The 22,378-nt window shown below is 34.2% G+C and overlaps 1 protein-coding gene across 1 annotated transcript in view; it reads left to right on the top strand.

The window, feature by feature from the left end:
* Positions 1–101: 101 nt before the first annotated feature.
* LOC128207949 (protein phosphatase 1 regulatory subunit 37-like) overlaps positions 102–22,378 on the top strand; it is a 36,403-nt gene continuing 14,126 nt past the window's right edge. Inside the window, exons 1-12 of the mRNA XM_052911173.1 lie at positions 102–523; positions 1,323–1,420; positions 1,699–1,744; positions 2,407–2,507; positions 10,204–10,323; positions 11,195–11,345; positions 13,884–14,029; positions 14,488–14,613; positions 15,578–15,716; positions 17,168–17,229; positions 18,196–18,300; positions 19,507–21,515. Of these exons, the coding sequence (XP_052767133.1) occupies positions 208–523; positions 1,323–1,420; positions 1,699–1,744; positions 2,407–2,507; positions 10,204–10,323; positions 11,195–11,345; positions 13,884–14,029; positions 14,488–14,613; positions 15,578–15,716; positions 17,168–17,229; positions 18,196–18,300; positions 19,507–21,477 (3,381 nt within the window). The 5' untranslated portion in view covers positions 102–207 and the 3' untranslated portion in view covers positions 21,478–21,515. The remainder of the gene's footprint in view (positions 524–1,322; positions 1,421–1,698; positions 1,745–2,406; positions 2,508–10,203; positions 10,324–11,194; positions 11,346–13,883; positions 14,030–14,487; positions 14,614–15,577; positions 15,717–17,167; positions 17,230–18,195; positions 18,301–19,506; positions 21,516–22,378) is intronic.

The following is a 22,378-nucleotide window of genomic DNA, read 5'->3' as shown; positions in this document are numbered from 1 at the left end:
TGGATTATATAGAAAACGTAAGTTTTGTAATCCAATCAAAACGCGTTTAGCAAAAATCATTGAAACTCCAACACGCATGCGCAAATTATAATGGAGGCTGACTGGTGGCACTTTCATGTTCGTTTGTATTTTGTTCTCAAATAACACATTGGTATCCTCGGTTTTGGAATTATATTCAGTCGAAACAAAATGATAATTCTATAAAGAATGGATGAAAACCAAAAACCCGCATTGACAAGCACAGATGTGCAAAATACTGGTGATGAAAATGAGCCAGAAAAATCCTCCCCATCTTTCAGTAAAGAAGAGGAAGTAAACAAACCAGTTTTAGATTCCGACCCAGAAACTGTCACTAAGATAGATGATGTGACTAAGGAAGTTTTGGATAAAGAAAGAATTGGGTCATCTGAGAGTGATCAAAATTTATCAAATCTGGAAAAGAAGGACAAACGGAAAGTCAGTTTTCCTGTAGATTCCAAAATAGTAAAGGACTTTTTGGAACCACCAGATCCTTGGAAAAATGGTAATGACAGCCAGCTCTTGCATCAATTTCATTCATGCTATTTATGTTTGTTTGTGACAGGAATGCAGTACACTAGCCCTGATTATATTGTACATGTACAGTTACTCAGACGGTCCCGTAATAGTCCAAATAATTGTATGTTGACAGATTTTTGTAAGATTTATGATATGGCAAATCCTTCATGTACAAATTGTTTTGTACCAAAAGTGGGTAGTTATTCCGGTCGGGATTCCGGATTAAAATATCATTAAGACAAGAAATATTACCAGATATATGTTATTTTATATTAGTTCTGTACACAATAAAATAATTATCCAACAAGTTAATATGAGTTTGATGTGTTTTTCTTCATTTCTTACGGTCAAAACATAACAAATATATATGAAGGGCACCTGCAAGGCTGCAGTTCACAGTTTTACAACAATCAGAAAACTTCGGCAATGGGCGAGATTGATTCCAACTTTATTTTGAAACAATAGATTATATGTTCAAAGAGCTACATATAGCTTTTTTTTTTGCGAAATTTTGCCGAAGACTCTGTTTTTAATACAGGTCACCAATTTTTGAAGGCAGGTGATCCCCTGATAAAAAAGTTAGTGTCATGCCCTGCATGTAAATGATTCATAAAATAAAAAAAAGAATAACAGAATGTGGAAATAATATGCAACAGAAAATTCATACTGCAGTATCATCAATTTTTAATCTTTTAGCTTGAGATAAATTTTGAATTTAAAAGTAAAATTATGCTTTAAATGGAAAGTCATTTGAATTATCATCAGAAAAATTGCTTTATTTTCAGTTCCTGAATGGAGAACTGAAGACTTAATAAAAGCTTACAAGACAAGCTGTGAAAGGCATGGAACTAAACCACTGTCTAAGATTTTAAAGCAGTTAGGAGTGAGTATTAGTAAATTGATTTAAATGAAGTTCTGTAAAAAAAACTAAAGGTGTGTCAACATAATGCATGAACAAAAGTACATGTATACAAAAGTACATGTATACAATCATTTATATATAATATTTAATTCTCAAGACACATCATTCACATCGATAGAATTACATTAACTATTTATCTAAAACGTTGGAAGTATATATAAATATGTCACTGTTTATTTTCTCCATCTTTTTGAGTTTTTTAGTAAGTGTTGGAATATTGTTATGCTCTTTTGTTTCAGGGCATTGAAAATGTCGGAGAGCGTTATGAAATCCTAAGTTTAAAAGGTAAACACTTACTTTAATAAAGCATAACTTTGGTATTTAAAAAAACCCGACAACATTCTAACAAGCTGATCTTTTGAGAAAATAACAGAAATTTACACGATGTGCATATTATGATAAACCTGCTTATAATTTCATTAATCATAAGCTCAAAATAAGGACTGTCTTTATAATATTTTGTTTGAATTGACACTATGTATGTATTAGTATTTAACATAATCTGTACATGTACAAAAATTGAAATGAACAAAATGTGACAATGTATCAGTATTTTTTTTTTAATTTTGGGAATGGGGCCAGCACCCTTCTGACTCAGAAAATGCATCACTGACTAAAATTGGGAATTCCTAATTTGCCTAGAAAGGTATAAGAATGCCTTAAAATGTTACTTTTATGTAGACAAAAAAAGAGAAGATTTATGTGGAAATATAATAGTTTTATATAAACCAAAAGAGAAATTGGGAAATTTATTTTCAATTTTGGGAAAAAAGTATGAGTTTCAGCAAATGGGTCCCAAATTTGGTCTGAAAATAAACATTGTACAATCTATACATCATTACATTTAAATACACATGAAATAATAACCCGCATGCTTTTGTGTCTGCAGACATACCTAGTTATATTTATGAATTTGATTTTACTTTTTTGTACCTGTTTTTGAACAGGTGAGCGGCTGGATATGCGTCAATGCGAGAGTCTGGAAGACATTCTGCGACATGTACGTTTCCGCTGTATAGACCTTGAGGCCACACATCTGGATGATGAGGTGAGATGGGTTCAAGACTCGAAAATTGTAAAGTGACACTCTTTATTCAAAATCAGTACATACCTACGTATAACAAACATAAGTTTAAAACGATAACCCTTTAACTACTTACTAAATAATGCATTTAAATGGAAAATATTATTTACTGATAACAAGATTGAAGCCTTGTATTTAATAGCTGAAAAAGCAAAAATTTTAAATGATTGGTGAGTGCTAAAAGATTTAGTGTGATCTGCTAGCGTCACAAGGTAGAGTTACCGTGTTTTCTGCACCTTTCTTTAATATTAAACTCGCTATCCTTCATAAGAATCATGGTTTTAATGATTTATTTATCCTTTTTGGTATATTTAAACAGATTTTATTAATTACGGTAAATTTTTTCGGAGTAAGAGCGCATCTCTAAACCTTGGCCTTTACACAAAAGTTCAAGATATTCATAGCCCTCCGAAGTCATCCTATGAACACCAAGGTCAGAAACTCTCATGATTATATTGACTATGAAATTTGGTACTTATGTTTCAAGAGACAAAACATGAGTAGCTTTTTCCGTGACTCTGGCAATAAAAATTGCTGAGTTATGACCCTTTGTAAAACTGGGGAAAATATGGACAAGTTATGGTGTTTGCATTGTAGGGCTATTTACTTGGTGTACGCAACTGCTCAAGAAAAATCTATAATGTACTTCTAAAGTTCTTTCATCATGAGATTTAATTATTTTATAGACAGAGTTTCCAATATTTGCCTAAATAGGATAGACATATTGTATTAGGTCATTTAATTGATGAATGAACATTACTGGCATTTATCTTCAAAGGAAAGACCCCAAAATGAAGGATAAAATCAGTATAAAAAATACATTGTTTGTTTGGTGTCCTTCTTAAATTGAGATTATTTGTTAAGTCCATGTTTTGTCAAACGTTGGATCTGTTGTGAACACTGGACCTTGATGAGAGACTTAATTTCAACTTGATTATTCTTACATCAGTGTTTCTTCCCCTTTTTTAATGAAATGGTGGTGATACTTTGATAGCAGAAAAATAGCATCGTTACGGCAAAAAAGGGAAAACTTGTAACGTGTACATCTTGTTAATGTTTTAAAACTGTTGACCGAACAAACGTATCCACAATTTATTGCTTCATTTGCTAAGTCTTAAGAGGGACAATGCTAAAAAAAATAAATAAAAAATAATGAGATTTTTTTACCCGAGTAGTGGAAAAATATGTACTTTTTCAGGAGGAAAATTTTGCCGAAAATAACCCCCACTGTACATTGGCAAGTCTTTTTCATGAACTAAAAGTTAAAACGGATTACCGATTATCGGCATATTCATGTCTCAAGCTCTTTGTCTAATTTGCGTTTTTTATGTCAGGATCGGAAAATCGCAAGAAAGATGTGTGAAAACTGTCTAGCAAATGAACCTGTTGGAAAATTAATGGCACTTCTTCACATAATGACTGCTGTCTTCACATTTAAGCCCACATCATTGCGTCTTTAGACTGACTAACTAAAATTTTACAGACACATTTGGTTTCCCAGACTGTCTTCGTTATTTCAGTTTGGGATGGGTTCCTTCTTAAGTAGAATTTTGCCTGCAATAGGGAAATTTGAGTAAGCACTAAAGATAATTATGTATAGATGTGTATTGTTGTGTGATATGAATAAAAGGAATAATTGAGTTCTAGTGAGTTTATTGCTGAAGAAAAATGCCTCCATTTTGTCTGTTTTTTTGTCTGATTTTTTGCTTAGGCCTTAAAAAAAAATATGTCTGTTTCGGGTAGCCCGACCCTACCTATAAAAATGCGCCGACCCTAACTATTTTTTTCCGTTTCTGAGCAAAAAAAATATTTGTTAGCCAATAGAGAGTTACGAAGGGCGGATAAATGCAAATTTTAATCAGAATTATTGTTTATATGATAAAATAAAGTCAGGCAATGACAGTCATGTAGAAAAAGATTGCTATGTGCAAGAAAACACTCTGAACTTACGACAGATTTTGAAAAAAAAAAAATCCCTACCTACCCTACCTAGAAATTTTGGGAAGGTTACCCTAAACAAACAATTATTTTTTTTTGGCCTTATCTGCAGCCAATTGTATGAAACTTGGATAAGTTGTCCACAGGTTATCTTCCAGTTAGTTTGAACACGTTTTCAAATGATTTGATTGGTTATTAGAAATTATTGAATAAATATTGACCAATCAGTAAACATTTTGGCTGACTTTGACCAATCAAGAAATAACCAGCTTTATGATTGTTGTTTTAAGAAAATCAGTTGAGGTATTGTCAAAGCCTTGGTGTTGTCCTCAATCATCATCTGTGTAATGTTAATGCTCAAACTTTAACCTTGGCCATACATGTAACTCAAACAAACTTGGGCCTAAAAAAAATGCATTTGGTTTGGGTGACCCTACCCTACCAAGAAAAGTGGCGCCGGCCCTTCCGTTTTTATAGTCAGTTGGGGGAAAAAAATGCAATGTTTTCCTGTGGAGAGTTCATTGAAATTTCATTTACATATATTGTATAGCAAATCTGCATAAAGTTATATAACATATGATAGAAGGATGTCATTAATTTGAACAAAATTTACACTCTCTTAGGCAGACATGAGAAAGTTTATTTCTTTATATAGAGTTTTAGCAAGGATTTAATAAGCAAGGGTGCTGCAAAAAAGAGCAGGGGGCTGCAAAGAAGGGGCAGGGGGTTTCAAAGAAGGGCCAGGGTGCTGCAAAAAAGGGGCAGGGGGTTGCAAAGAAGGGGCAGGGGGAGAATTTTTTATTTTTTTAAGTGTGTGTTGTTATATGAAGTTTAAAACCTTCAAAGCTATATACTGAAGATTACTTTAACACCATTCTGCAATGATGACAATTACCTTCGTATATAAAGCCTAATAAAAATAAATAAAAAAAGCCTACCTACCATACCTGTCAGGGCTTTTTCTATAGTACCCACGGGTCCGACTATCGGACCCATTCCCAAAGCAAAATATAAGATATTTTCCCAATCTTCAGAAAAAAACTCCCAATTAAAAAAATTTTTTTTTTTTTTTTTTTTTTTAGGGAGTCTTTTTACCTGTACTGGTTCATTTTCAACATCCTAATAAATTATGTGATGTAAAGTTTGTTTGATAATTGAACTTGGAAATTACTGATTTTCATCACATTCAGAGATCAGTATGAACTTAATTTATTAACTGTCATGATTTATTGCAATAGATATTACACCCCAAGGATTGATATTTTTTGGGTCTTTTAAAGGGAAAATAAACTAATATTAAATCATTTCCTAATCGCAGGAGACTAGACGTTGTTGTTTTTTAACTGTAAAATTTACAAATTTTGGCATTTTCACGACGCAAAATTTCCCAAAATGTCTATGGTCTTTTTCCCAAAATGGGCAGAAAAAGCCCTGCCTGTTTTTGAAAGGATGTTACCCTAACCAAACCATTATTTTTTTTGGCCTTGGTAAACATAATCTTAGAGACAGAACACCCACATATAGCATGGCCTATAACTCTGACTTAATATTTGATGAGAAATGACTACAAAACAGACAAGCGTTGCCTTTCACTTCATGACATATTTTTTGTGACTGTTTAACCATGAATAGGACATCCTGAAAGTGTTTTATGCAATAAAATTGGGGAAAATATTTTTAAGATAGGAAATGGGACCGAGAGCACAGTAGAATGAGTTGATGATCTCACTGAAGTGACATAGAGGGCCGATTGTTCAGAACTTTGTTAAAGTTAACAAGGTTGTTAACGTCATCATTGTTAACTTTCAAATCATTACTCGTCTGGAAGTTTCATGAAGACACATGTGATCAATTTTATTTCTAAGAAGATTTGAGACAGCTGTTTCAGCTGTACTTGTTTATATTTAAATATGTAAGCATATTCTCAAAAATTTCACGTTTGAAAATTAACAATAATGTCGTTAATCTAGTTGTTTACCTTAACTAAGTGCTGATCAATTAGCCCATGTACTAAAAGTGGCTGCAAGTTCGTAGCAATAAGCATAAAGACATACCATTCATCTATGAGAACAACAATTCAGAAAAACAAATATTCCTAAAGAACAGGGTATGACTTGTCTACTAATTTCTGCAGATGAGATCTAACGGCTCCAATGACCCAAAATTAAAAAAAAAAACTTATTAAAAAAAACAACATGTTTCTTTTGTTTGTTTCCTTTTTTGTTGTGAGTATTCTATTCTTCTAATAAGCCAGTTTTGCTTCTGTGGCAGGGGGCTTCACCCCCTTTGACCCCCATTAGAGCCCTAAAGCCCCCGCAAAACCCGTCACCGAAATAGTTTCAGCTTCTCAGCATCTGGGTCAATCACATCTCTGAACGAATATTGTAAAATAGTTTTTTTGTGCACACTGTATAAATGAGTAGGAATCCAAGCATTCGGTACTGAATTTGTTATCAATGTTATATCAGTAATTAAGGTTACAGTCAGTTATGACATAGCTATTTTAAAAGGCACTGTGTATAACCAGGATTCTGTGGTTATGAAGTTTTGTCAACAAAATTATGTCAACAACAGTTTATCTTAGATTTGAAGAACTTGGAACAAAATTTAGTGTTGCATGGAATGAAGGTTTCTGAGATATCTTATTAGTTTCAAAACAATTTCGGACAGAGGGTAACACACATGAACTTACAGCCCAATGCTAATAGGGCCAAAAAATAATATTGTGTGATTAGGATTTTATCTTGTCCAAAAACAGGTAGGGTTTGTAGGCTTGTTTTTTATTAGGCTTTATGTAAAAAGTTATTGTCATCTTTGGGAAATGGCTTTAAAGTAATTTTTCGTTTAATACTTTTTTTACTTCCTATTAAAACATACACACAAATTTATTAACCAGGTTTTCTCATAGTGGAACCTGGTTATTAGAATGACGAATGCCGTTGTGTTTGGGCGGGCGGCTGGGCGGCGTCAATCTCACCTATGGAACTGAATAACTTTAGTTAGGGTTGACACATCTTGACCCAACTTGGTATAAAGGAAGAGTTTATGGAAACCTTTCATGGGATTGCGTTTGGGGTCCCTAGGGTCAAGGTCAAGGTCACTGTTACTAAAAATAGAAAAAAAACGGTTGAAACTGAATAACTTTAGTTAGAGTTGACATATCTTATTTTCTTTTTCTTTTGAACCAACAGACTATAAAAAACTGTAGGGTCAGCACCAATTTTGTAGGTAGGGTCGAGTGACTCAAACCAGATGTAGCTTTTTTTTAGGACTTTTAATAAAAACAACCTGTATGCAGCTCATTGGAAGTCATTAAGACAGGGTGAATGGTAATAGTTTTCCTGAACATTCCCATTCATTCTTGTTTCCCATGGGACTTTCTGGAAAATGCAAATAGAAAAAATGTACACGCTAACTTCTCTGACAACTGATGTTTTTATTCATGACTTAAAGCTCCTCTGAGTAACTGATAAACATAACATCTGAATGAAAATTCTTACGCTTAGATGCAGAGGTTTTTAACCCTTAGGCTGCTGATGGCGATTTTAAGGGCTTTGCAAACAGCTTGGAACCAGACCAGATGCCGAGTAACTCGGCGCCTGGTCAGGTTCCAAGCTGTTTGCCGCTCAGTCAGTATATCCCCAAAGTTTTAAGTAAATTGAAAGAAATTTAGAATAAACCAGATGACTTTTTTGAGCAGACGACAATTTACCCAGCATGCAAAGGGTTAAAATGGATGTTTTTTTTTCCATATTCTCAGATAATCATCAGCGATTACCAAATGCCTTTTCAATGAATTGGGCATTTTTAATTTTATTTGGGTTTTTGTCAAATGTGAATTGGGTTTTCTTTAATTTGTACATAATTTTCAACAGATTGATCTGGTTTTTATTTATTTTTTTGTACTTTTTGTTGCCCTATGATTCAGAAAAAAAGAAAGTGCCAAAATAATTTGCGTAAATACCCCGAAAAGCAGCCTATCTGTTCCTCTTCATCATTTTATGTTTGATTATTTTAATTTGGCTAATGAATTTTTTGTGTGAAACTACTGTTTTAAAATGATAAATAACAGTGGTACAAGTTGTATAAAGCACATAAATAGTTAATTGCAATACTGTTTTAAGTTATCAATAAACAACAATTAAATTATTTGTCTTTGACCCGAAATGTATATCAACAGCAGCTGCATTATTATACTTAAATACACCTGAAATATTTCAAACATGTGGTATAATGAGATGAACAACACTGTCATCGCAACAGTTTGTACTTTAAAAACAGTAGTGTCGGCGTCTTTAAGTCAGTAGGGTCGGATTACATGAACCAAATGTATTTTATTTGGACCTAAGAAGCAGAAATTGCTTATGCACTGAAGCTACGGTTCCTCCGATTTCCACAACTAAACAAACTGTATAAACATATAACATAACGTGAATGATCCTGGAGTTTTGTCTGTTGATCAACTCAGATAATTGAACCAATGTTGACATCAGTTAATTCTGTGCACTTAAAATATTACCCTTTGAAGAAAAGCAAAACATTTTTTAGTTATTCAATTAGTGGTCAAAATTAGTACAAGCCTACAAGCCCTTTACTGGTAAATTGCTTTCCCGGCCTGTTCAAATACTCAATTTTATATAGCAGGGCTTGTCGACTTTCATCCTTAAGTGTAATTATTGATGACTGAGTCTTTACCGTAATGAAGTGTCGCCTGTACTGTAGTTTTTTTTATTACCGTATAAGGTCTAAAAGTAGCACTATGAAGCATTATAAGTAGCAATTTAGCAAGCTTTTGTTTCACAAAAAACAATGAATGTCTTTATATAGAGTATGGTAGAACATTTTGAATGGAATCAGGTTTTGAGGGAGAATGACTACAAATAGATATATATTTTTTTTACTTTTCCCTGACATTTAATACCTATAATTAGTGTCAGAATTTGCAGAAAACTAATTTCAGACTAGCTGATTGATGAATGTGGCTTCAGTTACATTCCGATCAATATTTTCAATGCCATTTATTATAGCACTGGTGGCTTTTCAAGGAATTCAGGCATTGTCTTGGGGTCGTGGGTGATGTCATTGTGAAAAATCTTGGCCATACCAGGCAATTTAAAAAACATATGAAATTTGATATGCATTTTGCCAGACAAAATGCTCAAAGATGCACTCTAACTCCCAAATATGAAGTACTTCAATTAATAATGAAATTTTAATTTACCGAAAAGGATTAAATAAATATCAAAAACAATGGTTCTTATGAACTATACCGTGTTTAATATAAAAGAAAGGTGCAGAAAACACAGTATTTCTACCTTATGAGAAGATAGTTGATCACTGTAAATCTTTTAGGACCCACCAGTCATTTAATATGTGTGCGTGTTCAGCTATTAATAACACGGTAATATAAAATCTAGTTATCAAAGTAATTAATATTTTCCATTATTGCATTATTTAGTAAGTAGTTAAATGTTTATCACTCCAAACTTCTGTTTTATTATACATGTATGTATTGATTTTAAAAATGAGTGTCACTTTAAGCTTGTTACATGTAAGATTTTTTGAGAAATTGGACCCAACGTTGGTCAAAGCAATTCATTGGATTAAACAACCATGTACTAGGCACTATTGATTGACGAAAACCTTCTTCTTTATTGGTCAATTAATTGATTGAACGGCAACCAGCATCGCGTTAATTATACATGACTTTTGTCTGTTTTAGATGGCTGTGGCGATATTTGAGATGGTGGAGTACTACGAGTCCGCGAGTAAGCTCAACATATCTTTCAACAAGGGCATAGGGCCCCGTGGTTGGCAATCCTGCTCAAAACTTGTCAGAAAGGTGCGATTGTCTATTTATCTGTTATAAATTAATTATCCCATTTTAACTTAAGCACTTTAACTCGCATCAATTTCATTAAGTAAAACTCGTATATAATTATGTTCTATGTTTGCAGATTGTGTTTAAAAGTTGAAATATTTAACTTTTTTAATTTTATCCGTATTATTAAATCGTATGTTGTGGATTTGTTCCTGCATACATATTACATGTATACATGCATGCTGGGGTCGTATTTGCAATAATAAAATGAAAACTAGAGGGATAAGCCCAGTAGTCGAAATTCAAAAATAAACCCTGTTTTCAGGCACAAAGCAAGAGCCCAAACACATTTTACTGAGAAATTTCAACTTAAGTATCTAATATTCAAACTTTGGACTATTGAATTTTTATTAGTTGAAGTCCTCTTTACTTTCTTATTCATGTTAAATAAACCATCATCTTGAATTTTCATAATTTTGGTGTTGTTGTTTTTTTAAATCAACTGAGAAAGAAGGCAATTTTTGAAGGTTTTTCATGACTATGGTTCCAGATATATAATATGGTCTATGATAATATTTGAACCCAGTGATCCAAATAAACACAAGCCCTGCACTTGTAAAATGCTTTTTGGGCATTCTCAAATTCTTGATTTTATAATGCAGGGCTTGTGGATTTTTTAATAACTTAATTGTGTAAGAATTTCGTGCTTCTTTATCCAAAAGTTTAATTTTAATGACTGTGAACCATGCAGATCTATTTCAACACTGATGATATCTTATATAATATAGATTTATTTCAACAGTCATTGTTTTATATCAAAGTTTGTTTCACAATGACATTAAGTTCAAACAAAGTTAATGCATTTTAAAACATTAAACGTTTCTCCATACAGACACCGTGCCTGACGTTCGTTGATGCGCGGAGCTGCGATTTAAATGAAAGAGTGATCCCAATATTTGGACGGGCCCTGAGAATGGGCTGTTTTCTGCAGAGGCTGCATCTGCAGAGCGCAAACCTTGCAGGAAGGGCCCTCGTTATACTGGGTAAGATCAAGCTGTCAGGTGTTGCATTGCAACATATCGCTAAATTTGTTATTCCTAATTGAAGGATTTTGTTGAATGATACATTTATTATAGCTGCACTCTCACAGATTGAAAGTTTTGACAACTTTTTTTATTTTTTTGTCGTGGAACGAATTTATGCGAAGATGATGTAAACCAATCATATAAAACTGCTGATAAAAAAAATCACAGATTTTATATTTTAGTTCAAAAATTGATGTTTTGTGCATTTTTCTTAAAACGTAAGTAATGCTTTTGGCCATAAAACATTAATTTTTGAACGGAAATATGAAAATTTGCAATCTGATTTTTTTGTCACCAGTCTTTCATCACTGGTTTGCAGAATGATATATTAGCACAAATTTCTCATTCCTAGGCAAAAAATAAAGAGGTTGTAAAAATGGTAAATCTGTGAGAGTGCAGCTTCAAAGCTGTTCAATAGTAGGCAAGAATACTGTTAGATTAATCTTGTTTACAGTGGTTGTACTCCGGTTAACTTCAACTCAAGTGATTCATCGCTTTATAAAATGTGCAGCAGTGCATTTAAATATATCAACAAATTGTTTACAAATAAAAGCTCTCATATTGAATTGCAATGTGAAATCAGGTTTTTATAATGTTAAAAAAACTTTAACATGTATAATCCTCCATTCCTTATCCCCCCGGCGGGATATAACATAAAATAATTGCATCTTGCATGCATTTGGATGATATATAAGACCATATCTAACAGGGGCATAGCTAGGCCTAAAAAAACTTGTAGGCCAGATGGTTCTAGGTGAGTTCGGGGGATACCCATGCCAAAGATTTTCTTTCTAAATTAGAAGCAAAATAGTGCAATTTGGGAGCATTCCAAGAGAAACACAATAGGCACAATTACATCCATTTTATATGCACATTGCACAAACTTGAAATAAATGCAATGAGTACAGTAAAATCAAGCAATACACACAGCAAATAATATAAATAAACACCAGACTTCATTTTGTTACATTAACGTTATATACAACTTTTGAGTTGTTATGAGTTTTTATTGCATTTTGGGTTTATTTAAAATTTGTCATTTTTCAAAAAAAGTGGAGGCCCCAACCTACAAGGCCTATATGTAGCTACGCCACTGTCTAAAGACGCATTATTATATTGTGTAGCATAGATCATATGGTGTGATTAAATTGTCAATGCACTTTAATACTGTAGGTACATTAGCTCTTACCATATCAAGTTACTGTTTAGGTGGAAAGTTTAGTTAGGCCTAAAAAATATAAATACATTTGGTTCCGGTTACCCGACCCTACCTACGAAAAATGCCCTGACCCTACTGTTTTTACTGTCAGTTGGTAAAAAACCCCACAAAACTCACAAAAACAAACATTAACACTATTTTCGAATGACGATAATAATGTTCTTACATTAAGCTGTATAAAAAAAAGCCTACCTACCTGATCTGTTTTTGAAAATGATGTAACCCTAACCAAACCATTTTTTTTTGGCCTAACATTGTGATGTTACTTGATGCACTGTGTGCTATTTTACTAGCTGTGAAGTTTTGTGGTTCATGTATTATAATTAAATACATTTGAAGCCTACGGCATCAAATGCAGATACATCTTGCTACTTGATACTTGCTTAGTTAAAAAGGAAAAAGCTAAATATCATTAACAAAAATCTGACTGTTTTTATTTTTAGGTTTATATTATTCAGCTGTTGATTAATATGTCTACACACACACCAGTCACCAGTTGTTAATCAAAGAAGCTGTTTACAAATAATAGCATTATATTTTGTAAATGAAGTATAGCACGTTTACACTCAATGGATGAAAAGAAAAACCTTAGACAAATAATTACATAAGCACACAGTTAAGTGACGGATTTTTTTTTTCAGCTTCTTAAATTTACTTACTTACTTTGGGCCATAAAAATAAAATGGTTTGGTTAGGGTTACATCCTTTTCAAAAAGAGGTAGGGTAGGTGGTCACATCCATTTGAAAAAACGGTAGGGTAGGTAGGTTTAAAAAAAAGGCTTTAAATAAGAACATTATTGATAGCATTAGAGAAAATATTAAAATGTTCAAGATGAAGCTTTAAAAGTGTTCAACTACATATAAAAACACATACTTAAGGAAAAAAAAAAAAAAAAATTCCAACTGACTTTAAAAATGGTAGGGTTGGCACCTTTTTCTTAGGTATCGTTGGGTATTCCGAACCAATGTATTTTTTTAGGCCTTGACATGACGGTCCTTCCAGTTGCCATCCAGGAGATGAACTAGATCTTGAAGGAGCTGTGTATTGAGATAATAAGTTCACAACAATTGTCAGTTCCGGACAGTCAGCCTTGGTTTAACAATATGTGCAACACATGATGAATGTCTGACTTTGGCGTTTTTTTCTTTTAAGTTACAGCCTGAAGATGAACGAGGTCTTGAAGGAGCTGTTTATTGGGAATAACAAGTTCACGGCGACAGATGGGGTCCAGATAGTCAGCCTCAGATGTCTAATTTTGCCTTTATTTTCTTTTAAGTTGCGGCCTTGAAAATGAACGAGGTCTTGAAGGAGCTGTTTATCGGGGATAACAAGTTCACGGCGACGGACGGGGTCCAGATTGGTAACCTGCTCAAGTATAACCATAAACTGGAGCTCCTAGATCTCAGAAACAACCATCTACAGGTAGGAATATGTACTTATATACAGTCTTAATATTGTCAACGTTCAAGCATATATGAGCGCACATCAAGCAAGTTCTTATTTGCTCGTAGTTTGAAGATCACTGCACAGAAGTTTTCAAAACATTCTGTCCGAGTAATTATTGGTAAGGCGTTTAAACCTTTATTTTTGATGTCAGCCATTAGTCACACTCCTGCTTGACGTGTGTGTCTACTGATCTCTTAGTGGGTAATTGCATTTAGACAATATTGAAGGTAAGTTTTGTCTTTGTTTATTGTCATTTCCAAACAAAAGAAGTATTTGATTATCTTACGCATTTAGTTCTATGAATGCAGGAGGGTACACATGCTGGTCTCCATGAAGGCAGAAGGGTCCTAACGAAAAAGGACAGGGTACAGCACCCTTGAACTCTTTGGCTAAATCCCAATACATAGAAGTAACACAGTTATCTTCCCTTACAGGATGTTGGAGTGGGTCATGTATGTGACGGGCTGGCAGAGCAATGTCTCGACTCCGGTCTTCTTACCCTTGTGCTCTGGAATAACCAAGTCACCTTCCAGGCCATGAATGCCATCAACAAGGCACTCGTATGTTAACATTTTGAAGTACAGCTTGTAATATTGTTAGGGCATCCACAACCCAAGTTATTAAATCTATACACAAGCATTTTAGCATATGTATATCATTTCAATCAAGATGGAAGCAGCTGACATGACAAAATATTTTGTACCATGTTGTCAAGGACATCGTTCTATAACTAGAGTGCAGGTATACGTGAATAGAATTTAAATTTATCAGCATGCTAGTTACTGAACAGTTAAGCTCCACCTACTTTTTACCATTCCAATGTTTAGATAAAAACAAAGGAAATGTACACTCTCAAATATGGTACAGTAGACATTGTAAATGAATATAGTGTTGCCATGGTGGCTGTTACAATAAAGATTAGTCGTTAATGGAAAGTATATTAGGGTCATAGTTTAATGATTATTAGGTACATATTTGTGTGAATTGAAATTTAGCCAGTATTTTAAATGAACGCAGAGTTGAGGAAATAATTGTTTTAATTGTGTTGCAATTTGTGACGTTTATACAGATTTAACATGATTTAAGTTACAACTTTAATCCATTTGAAACAGCCCCCAGAACTTTTACCGAATGCAATAGATCTGTACCATGTCAATTAGCTTTGTAGGTTTCTGGATAAAAAAAAAGGAATAATTTCGGGGAATCATCAAAACATAAAAATTGAACAGGGTTTTTTTCAGATTGGCATTCATGTGCTGTTAAGACTAATTTTGGAAATTCCCAATTTTCTTCCAAATTATAAAAAACTTGAAAAACTTGAAGAATAAGATGGCAAACATGAAAGACTGTAAGGGTCGCTCTTTAACCCAAACATTACTTTGGATCGATCTTTGACTGATAAATACTCTCACCCTTCAATAATTCTTCAGCTGAAGCCCTTCATGTATTGAAGGTGCTTCTCAATTCCAAGCGTCTAATAACTGGATAATATTAAAAAAAAGTATGGTACATGCATTATTTCAGACGACAGCGGAACACCTAGAAACGTTAAATCTAGGCCACAACCCAATCACCAATGAGGGCATCCACATACTGAAGGACGGGCTTCTGAAAACCAAGCTGCTAAAGCTTGGGCTCTCGGGCACGAAGGTTTCATGTGAAGGTTTGCACATTTTTAAAGCTTGTTGGTTTTTTGTTACTTTTACAGTGTTGTAGTCCTCATGCAAATTTACATTGGCCATAACTTATAAACATTCAACAAATTTGAATGAAACTTGGTACACATGTTGCCAGAGACATTACGCATATGTATAGCAAGACCCATAACTCTGGCTGAAATTATTGTTCATTTATGCACCTATTCCACTGAAAAGACATTCAGGGTATTAAAATGTAACTTGGTCCACATGGTGCTTGAGACGTTTCACATATATCATGGCAAGAGCCATACTTCTAGCTGAAGTAATTGTTTGTTTATGCCCCTATTCCCCTGAAAAAACATTCAAGGTATTTAAATGAAACTTGATACACATGTTGCCAGAGACATTATGCATATGTATAGCAAGGCCCATAACTCTTGCTTGAATAATTGTTGATTTATTCACCTTGTAAGACTTAAAGACGAGTAATGGCATTCATACTGTGGTACTCTTGTTTATTTCATTCTTTGATAGAAATATTCGAAACTTAAAGGTTGCATTGGTTATGAACGTCAGAAATTCTCTCTTTTGTTTACTTTAGTTTTAATGAAAATGCTTGGTTTATCAATTCTACAGAAGTCAAAATAACAAGTTTTTGATTTAATGTTTTTAGTCAATTTAGTAAAATGGGTTTTTACTGTGGGGGAGTACTTCAATTAGTTTTTCTGGATTAAATGGTACCCAAACTAGGTCATAGACTTTTTAGATAACCTTGAATTTCTAAAAAAATGTTCTAGTCTTGAGAAATGAGAAATGAAGCCATTAATGTCTTGTTTTTTCATGATAATGTTTAGGATTAATCCTAAAATTTCTATTTCAAGCTTTCATCCAATTTGTTAAGTTTGCTTTTTGCTAGACATAAACAATGATAAAGAAATGGCTTAGAAAACAATTTCCACATGGTTAGTAGAAGAACCCTTAAAGATGCACTCCCACACTTCTCAATTTTCATTGTTTGTCTTAGAATCGGCTGATTATGGTATCATTGTTTTCAAATGAGTCATAATTTATACCTGGTAAGGCTAACACACAATACAAACATATCACAACTGTTTGGAAAACTACCAAAAACATCATTTTTCTTAAAACGTTGGGAACACTTTTAGCCATAAAACATAAAATTTCGAGCTTAAATATTAAAAACTGTGATCTGATCTTTTATCAGCAGTCTTATATCACTGGTATTTAGAAAAAAAATAAGCAAAATTTGGCTCAGTCTAAAACTAAAAATTAAAAAGTTGTTGAAATAGTCAATCTGTGAGAGCTTTTATCCTGCTTAAGTGAGCCTGATTTCTTCATTCTGTCTTTTCAGTATTTTCTGCATAGGGATTTCTGTCTGTCATAATCCCTGCTTTTATTCCCCGGCGATTTATATCACGATAATTATTTAACCCCCTTATATTTTCCCTTTCAGGAGCTGTTGCCCTGGCTGAGGTTATAGCAGACAACAATAAGCTTGTCAGGGTCGACCTGCAGGTTGGGGCATTTATAATTTGGGGAAATAGCTTTGTTAAATAGTTCCTAAGTAAATGGTGTTACACTGGAAAACAAAAATGGTTTGTTCTTAAATGGACGAAATAGCCAATATATTTATGGGTAAACTTATGAAGAAGCGTAACAAAAAATTGTACAGTAAGGAAATTCAGTTGATTGTCAGAAATCAAGTTTAGATTTTAACTTATGAATTCAAATAAACTCAGTCTAAGATTTATTTTGTTTAAACATTATATTTTTTACAACGATTGTGAAAAAAAGTTGTGATAACTTATACTATGTCACTCTCATTGGCGCGATGTTGTGGGGGAAACTGGAGTACCCTGAGAAAACCCACTTGTCCAGCTTGGTGATCACAAACAAACTCACATGTGCCAAGGCTAGGAATTGAACCCGGGTCGCCTTGGTGAGATTTGGGTTTGCAAACCACTCCGCTAACTGTAAAACGATAAATTTGTTTTAAATTGTATCTCATTACTTTCAAGAACAAAACGATTTGAAAAACAATATTTTAGTTGATATAATGGCCACAAAGTACTTCTTTTTTATAAGACTTGTTATGATGTAATAAGCATCCCAACATTTATTGAGACACATTACCTCACAAAAATTGAAAAGGTCACGCGAGCAAATTCAATGAAGTGCGCAATACTGATATTTACATTTAAAAAAATATTCATTGCGATTTAACATTAGCAGTATCTACTGCAGTTGAGTTTTTCTAATTTCTTTTTAGAAGTGTAACCGACAACAAACATTTGAATAAAAGAATAGCTGATTTTTTGCAATGTCGTATATCATTTATTAGATGATGTTGCGCCAATCCAATCGAAGGGCAATAGTGAAATAAACAATGACATCATAACTTCTTGCGTTTCTTACAATAAAATTATAAAGTTTTATTTTATACATAGGACTATACGAATGTAAATATTTGAACTTTTTAAGGAGAATGACATCAAAACTGCAGGCCTGATGGCGTTATCCCTGGCTCTCAAGGTGAATGAAACAATCACCCGGCTAGATGTGGATAGAGACACCAAGAAAGAATCAGTAAGATATTAAACCTTTTTGTTCTCATTTTTGTACCGAATAATCAAACTTCTGCCTTATTTGCAACATCTGATCTAGATTACTTGATTAAACCTTTGAATCGTATCACTTAACTTGAAGGAATGAAGCCGGAGGGAAAATCTTTGTTTTAAAAACCAAAGCAAACTTCTTACACTTGGATGTGCTGTTTTGTTGCACCAAACAGTCTTTGTGAATCTAGCTTGTTTTGCGGGTCATTTCGGTGTTGCCCGTTAAAAAATGGCACATCTATAGTGACTGGCATCCACATAATGTTTAAATGTCTTGCTGTAATGTCTTCAAACTTGATGTGAAGATGAGTCATGGTTAGTAAATGACCCCTACTGGTTTTACTGTCAGTAAGTGTAGGTCATGATCATATTTGATTTAAACTAGAAAAATGATGGGCGCTTCCTCAAGTCGACACATCCCATTCACAGAATTCTAGTTTTTCTTATTTATGCGCCGGTTCATAGAACAGTACATATTATAATAGTTCCTGTAGTGGTCAAGTGCCTTATCTGATCAATATCTTAAGAAGCCTTTGCTTAAACATCACCAAATTTGTTCATAGTTAGAATTGACATAATATCTAGGACGGCTTCGATAACACGGTATTTTGCTTGAGTCACTAGAGAGTAATCACCTTGAATTATAGAAAATACCTGAAATAAGACTTGTCTGATCAGTAACTGTTGAAGCCTTTGTCCAATCATCACCAAATTTGGTCAGAATTATTATGGACATAATATCTTATACAAGATCGTTACTCAGCAATTTTGTTTCAGTTACTCAAGAGTTATTGTCCTTTAATTTTTAAATTACGGTAAATCAGTCTTGTCCGATCAATTCCTTTAGAAAACCTTGTCCAATCATCTCCAAATTTGGTCAGAATGTGTATGGGCACAATATCTCCGACAGGTTCAATAACCAACTTTAGTTGTCTGTCACTCCAGAGTTATAACCATTCAATTGTCAAAATCTTAATTAACAGTGTCAGCTCTCTAATTTGGCTTTATGAACAACTGCTTCACACGAAACTTGGTGTCTTAAAATAAGAATGGGGGTATTTTGTGATGGTTGGTGCTTGGTTGTAGTACATTTTCACTTGTGCTTTGATATAATATTATAATGAAAATTTAAACGAAACTTTAATATTAAAATTGATATACTTGCCTTTTCTTCCAGGGTGTGAAAGACTATGCAGAACAACAGAAGAGATTACAAAAAGACATTGCTTCTTGCCTGGAGAGAAACCGCGATATTTTTCGCAAACTCGAAGATGAAAAACGTCTCCTGGAAGAGAAAAACCAGGAAAACGCCCGCAAGCTTGAAGAAGCTTCTGAAGACTTAACAGAATCCAGTGAATACATTCCATCTGGTGACACGATCCACAGACCAAAACTGTTATTTATTCCACAACCTATATATATACCTGAGCACGAATTGGACTCGCCTGTTTTAGGACAAGACTTTGAATTTGAGGAGTTCAATTTTGAATCCACTTCAGGCGTGACCAAACCCAAGCAATTGTCAGTACCCCAAGGGGCTGATTTGTTGAGTCCCCAGTACTGTGCAAACCCCAAAGCCACAGCCAAAAAGATTTTCTCAGTAACAAAAGTGACAAGCCCTCTTCAAGCTGCTCCATTGTCAAGCAATTCCACTGGATTACCAGGATTTAGTTTTTCTACACTGACTTCAGCAGTAAATAGTGTGATAAACTCACCCACCCAGGTCCACCCCCCAGTTGGGAGAAGGGGAGATGGGGAAACTCTCCCAGATTTCCCCCAGATATGCCCACCACTGGCTACAGTGGATGTACAGAGTCTCGGCACACCCATTCCAATAACAGTACCTCTAACCTCTGACGCGTCCAGTCCCAATTCACTTCAAAAAGTGATTGAGGAACAAACTCTAGTGACATACATTCAGCAGATTGTTGACGCTAAGAACATAACATCTGAACTTCCAAAAGTGGGTGATTCAAATGTTGTTGTTGATGCCGAGAACAAAACATCTGAACTTCCAAAAGTGGATGATTTAAATGTTGTGGAGACAGACAACGGTGTTTCTGAACTGAAAGGTAATTCAGGTCCTCCAAAAGTGGATGATCCACATTCTGTTGAGACGGTTGATGTAGTTTTGGAACCCAAAAGTAATTCTGATGCTGAAGATAATGTGTCAGAACTGAAAAAGAGTTCTGAAACTTTGTCAGAAGATTCTGTCAGTGAAGGTAATGAAACTGTTGAAAACTGTGATGTGGAAACTAGTGATAATCATGTGAACGATGCAATTGAAACCAATGGTGATACTGTTGAATGTGATAATTCACGGCTGCCTGAAGACAATAATATTGAAGTTAAACCGGAGAGTAAAGAAGGTGTTGATTCGGTTAGTAGTGGTGCGAGTGGGGATGGTAGTGATTTAAAGGTTGAAACTGGTGTTCATAAGGAGGAAACTGTTAGTGTTAACGATGATGTTCCAATAGACCATCCTGATGATATTGATGATAAGGAAAACAATGGTTTATGTGTTAGTGTTAAAGATAATGTTCCAGTGGACCATCCTGATGATATTGATGATAAGGAAAACAGTGATTTATGTGTAGAAAAAACAAGTGTTGAAAATACTCAAAACATTACAGAAAGTTCTAACAACGCATGTTCAAGTGCAGATAATGAAGCTGGTTCTAATGTGTGGAATAATAATAGAAACATAGCAATGGGTTCTAGTCCACAAAATTTGTCCATTGTTGTCTGTGATGTTAAAATTCCAGAGGAAAATATATTGTCGGCAAAGAAAAATGATGAAACTTGTGATGATCAAAATGAAGATGTTGGTTTAAATGGTGATTTTGTCGACTGCTTTGACCAGTTTGAAGAGGCTGGTGATAAAGGTGTTGGGAATATCAAAGAAAATGATAAAAATAGTCTAGACTCAGAACCCTGGAACTCACTAAATGATTCGGATTTCTCTGACAATGTAAACGGTGGAATACCAGTACCTACTCCTGTGGGCAATAAACCTGACTTCCATACAAATCTTTCCTTCAATGGTCTACAACAGGAGCTGGCCAGTTTGATTGATGAAGAATCTTCGCTAGCCAACGGCTCGGTGAAATCGGGCAAATGCCAAGATGCAGAACCTGTGGCGCATTGAAACCAATACATGTAGGATAAATAATAGCAATATTCATGGTAGGTTACATTATACTTGGAAGGTTACACTAGACTTGTTAGGTTACAATATACCTGGAAGGTTACAATATACCAGGAAGGTTAAGTGGTGGTAGGAGTTATATCATCTTTTTATCATCTTATGTATTTGTTGATCCAAATAGTTGTTTATTGTGGCTTAACAACAGAAAATGTTAAAAATAGGTAAAAAAATCCAGGCAGTAATCCAATCATTTATTAATGAAGCTATTTTGATGCATGTATGGTCTGGTCTGTTTGTGAAGCTAGTGTTTCTCAAAAAGTGTCGTATGGGCTCTTGCCTTGTGCCTCTAAACAGGTTTTATAATTGAATGTTTGACTAATGGGCTGTTGTTATCATGGTATTTTTAACAAAAACCATGTTATAAGAATGGGGATATTGTTAAGGAAGGCTGGGGGAGCGGAAGTCTAACATTGGATTACATCCTATAACTTAAGCTAGCATTGATGGATAGTAATGTAAGTTGTTGTGAAGGTAGCTTATGTTAAAGGGGCTGTACTCTGTATGATAAAATAACGAAAATAAAAAAGAAAATTGTCCAAAACTGACATAAACTTGGCATCGATGTGTACAATGCATTGAATTTACTAACTGAAGTTCCATATATAGTTTGCAATTTATTTAAGTTTAGCAGAACTTTATTCGTATTTTTTCATTAAAAAAGATTACTGGGTATGTTTACCAGGTAGAATTCATTTCTTATGCATGATTGGCTAGTCGGTGTTCTCACGTGATATTACCGAGGTAGGTGTATAGCTTAAATATGTCATCCAATTAGAGTAAGCCGTCGTAGCTCAGTGGATACGACGCTGGATTGCAATTTTGGGGACACGGGTTCGAACCC

The sequence above is a fragment of the Mya arenaria genome, chromosome 11, assembly GCF_026914265.1.
Source record: "Mya arenaria isolate MELC-2E11 chromosome 11, ASM2691426v1".
Taxonomy (NCBI): domain Eukaryota; kingdom Metazoa; phylum Mollusca; class Bivalvia; order Myida; family Myidae; genus Mya; species Mya arenaria.
This window is presented reverse-complemented; position numbering and strand designations above follow the sequence as displayed.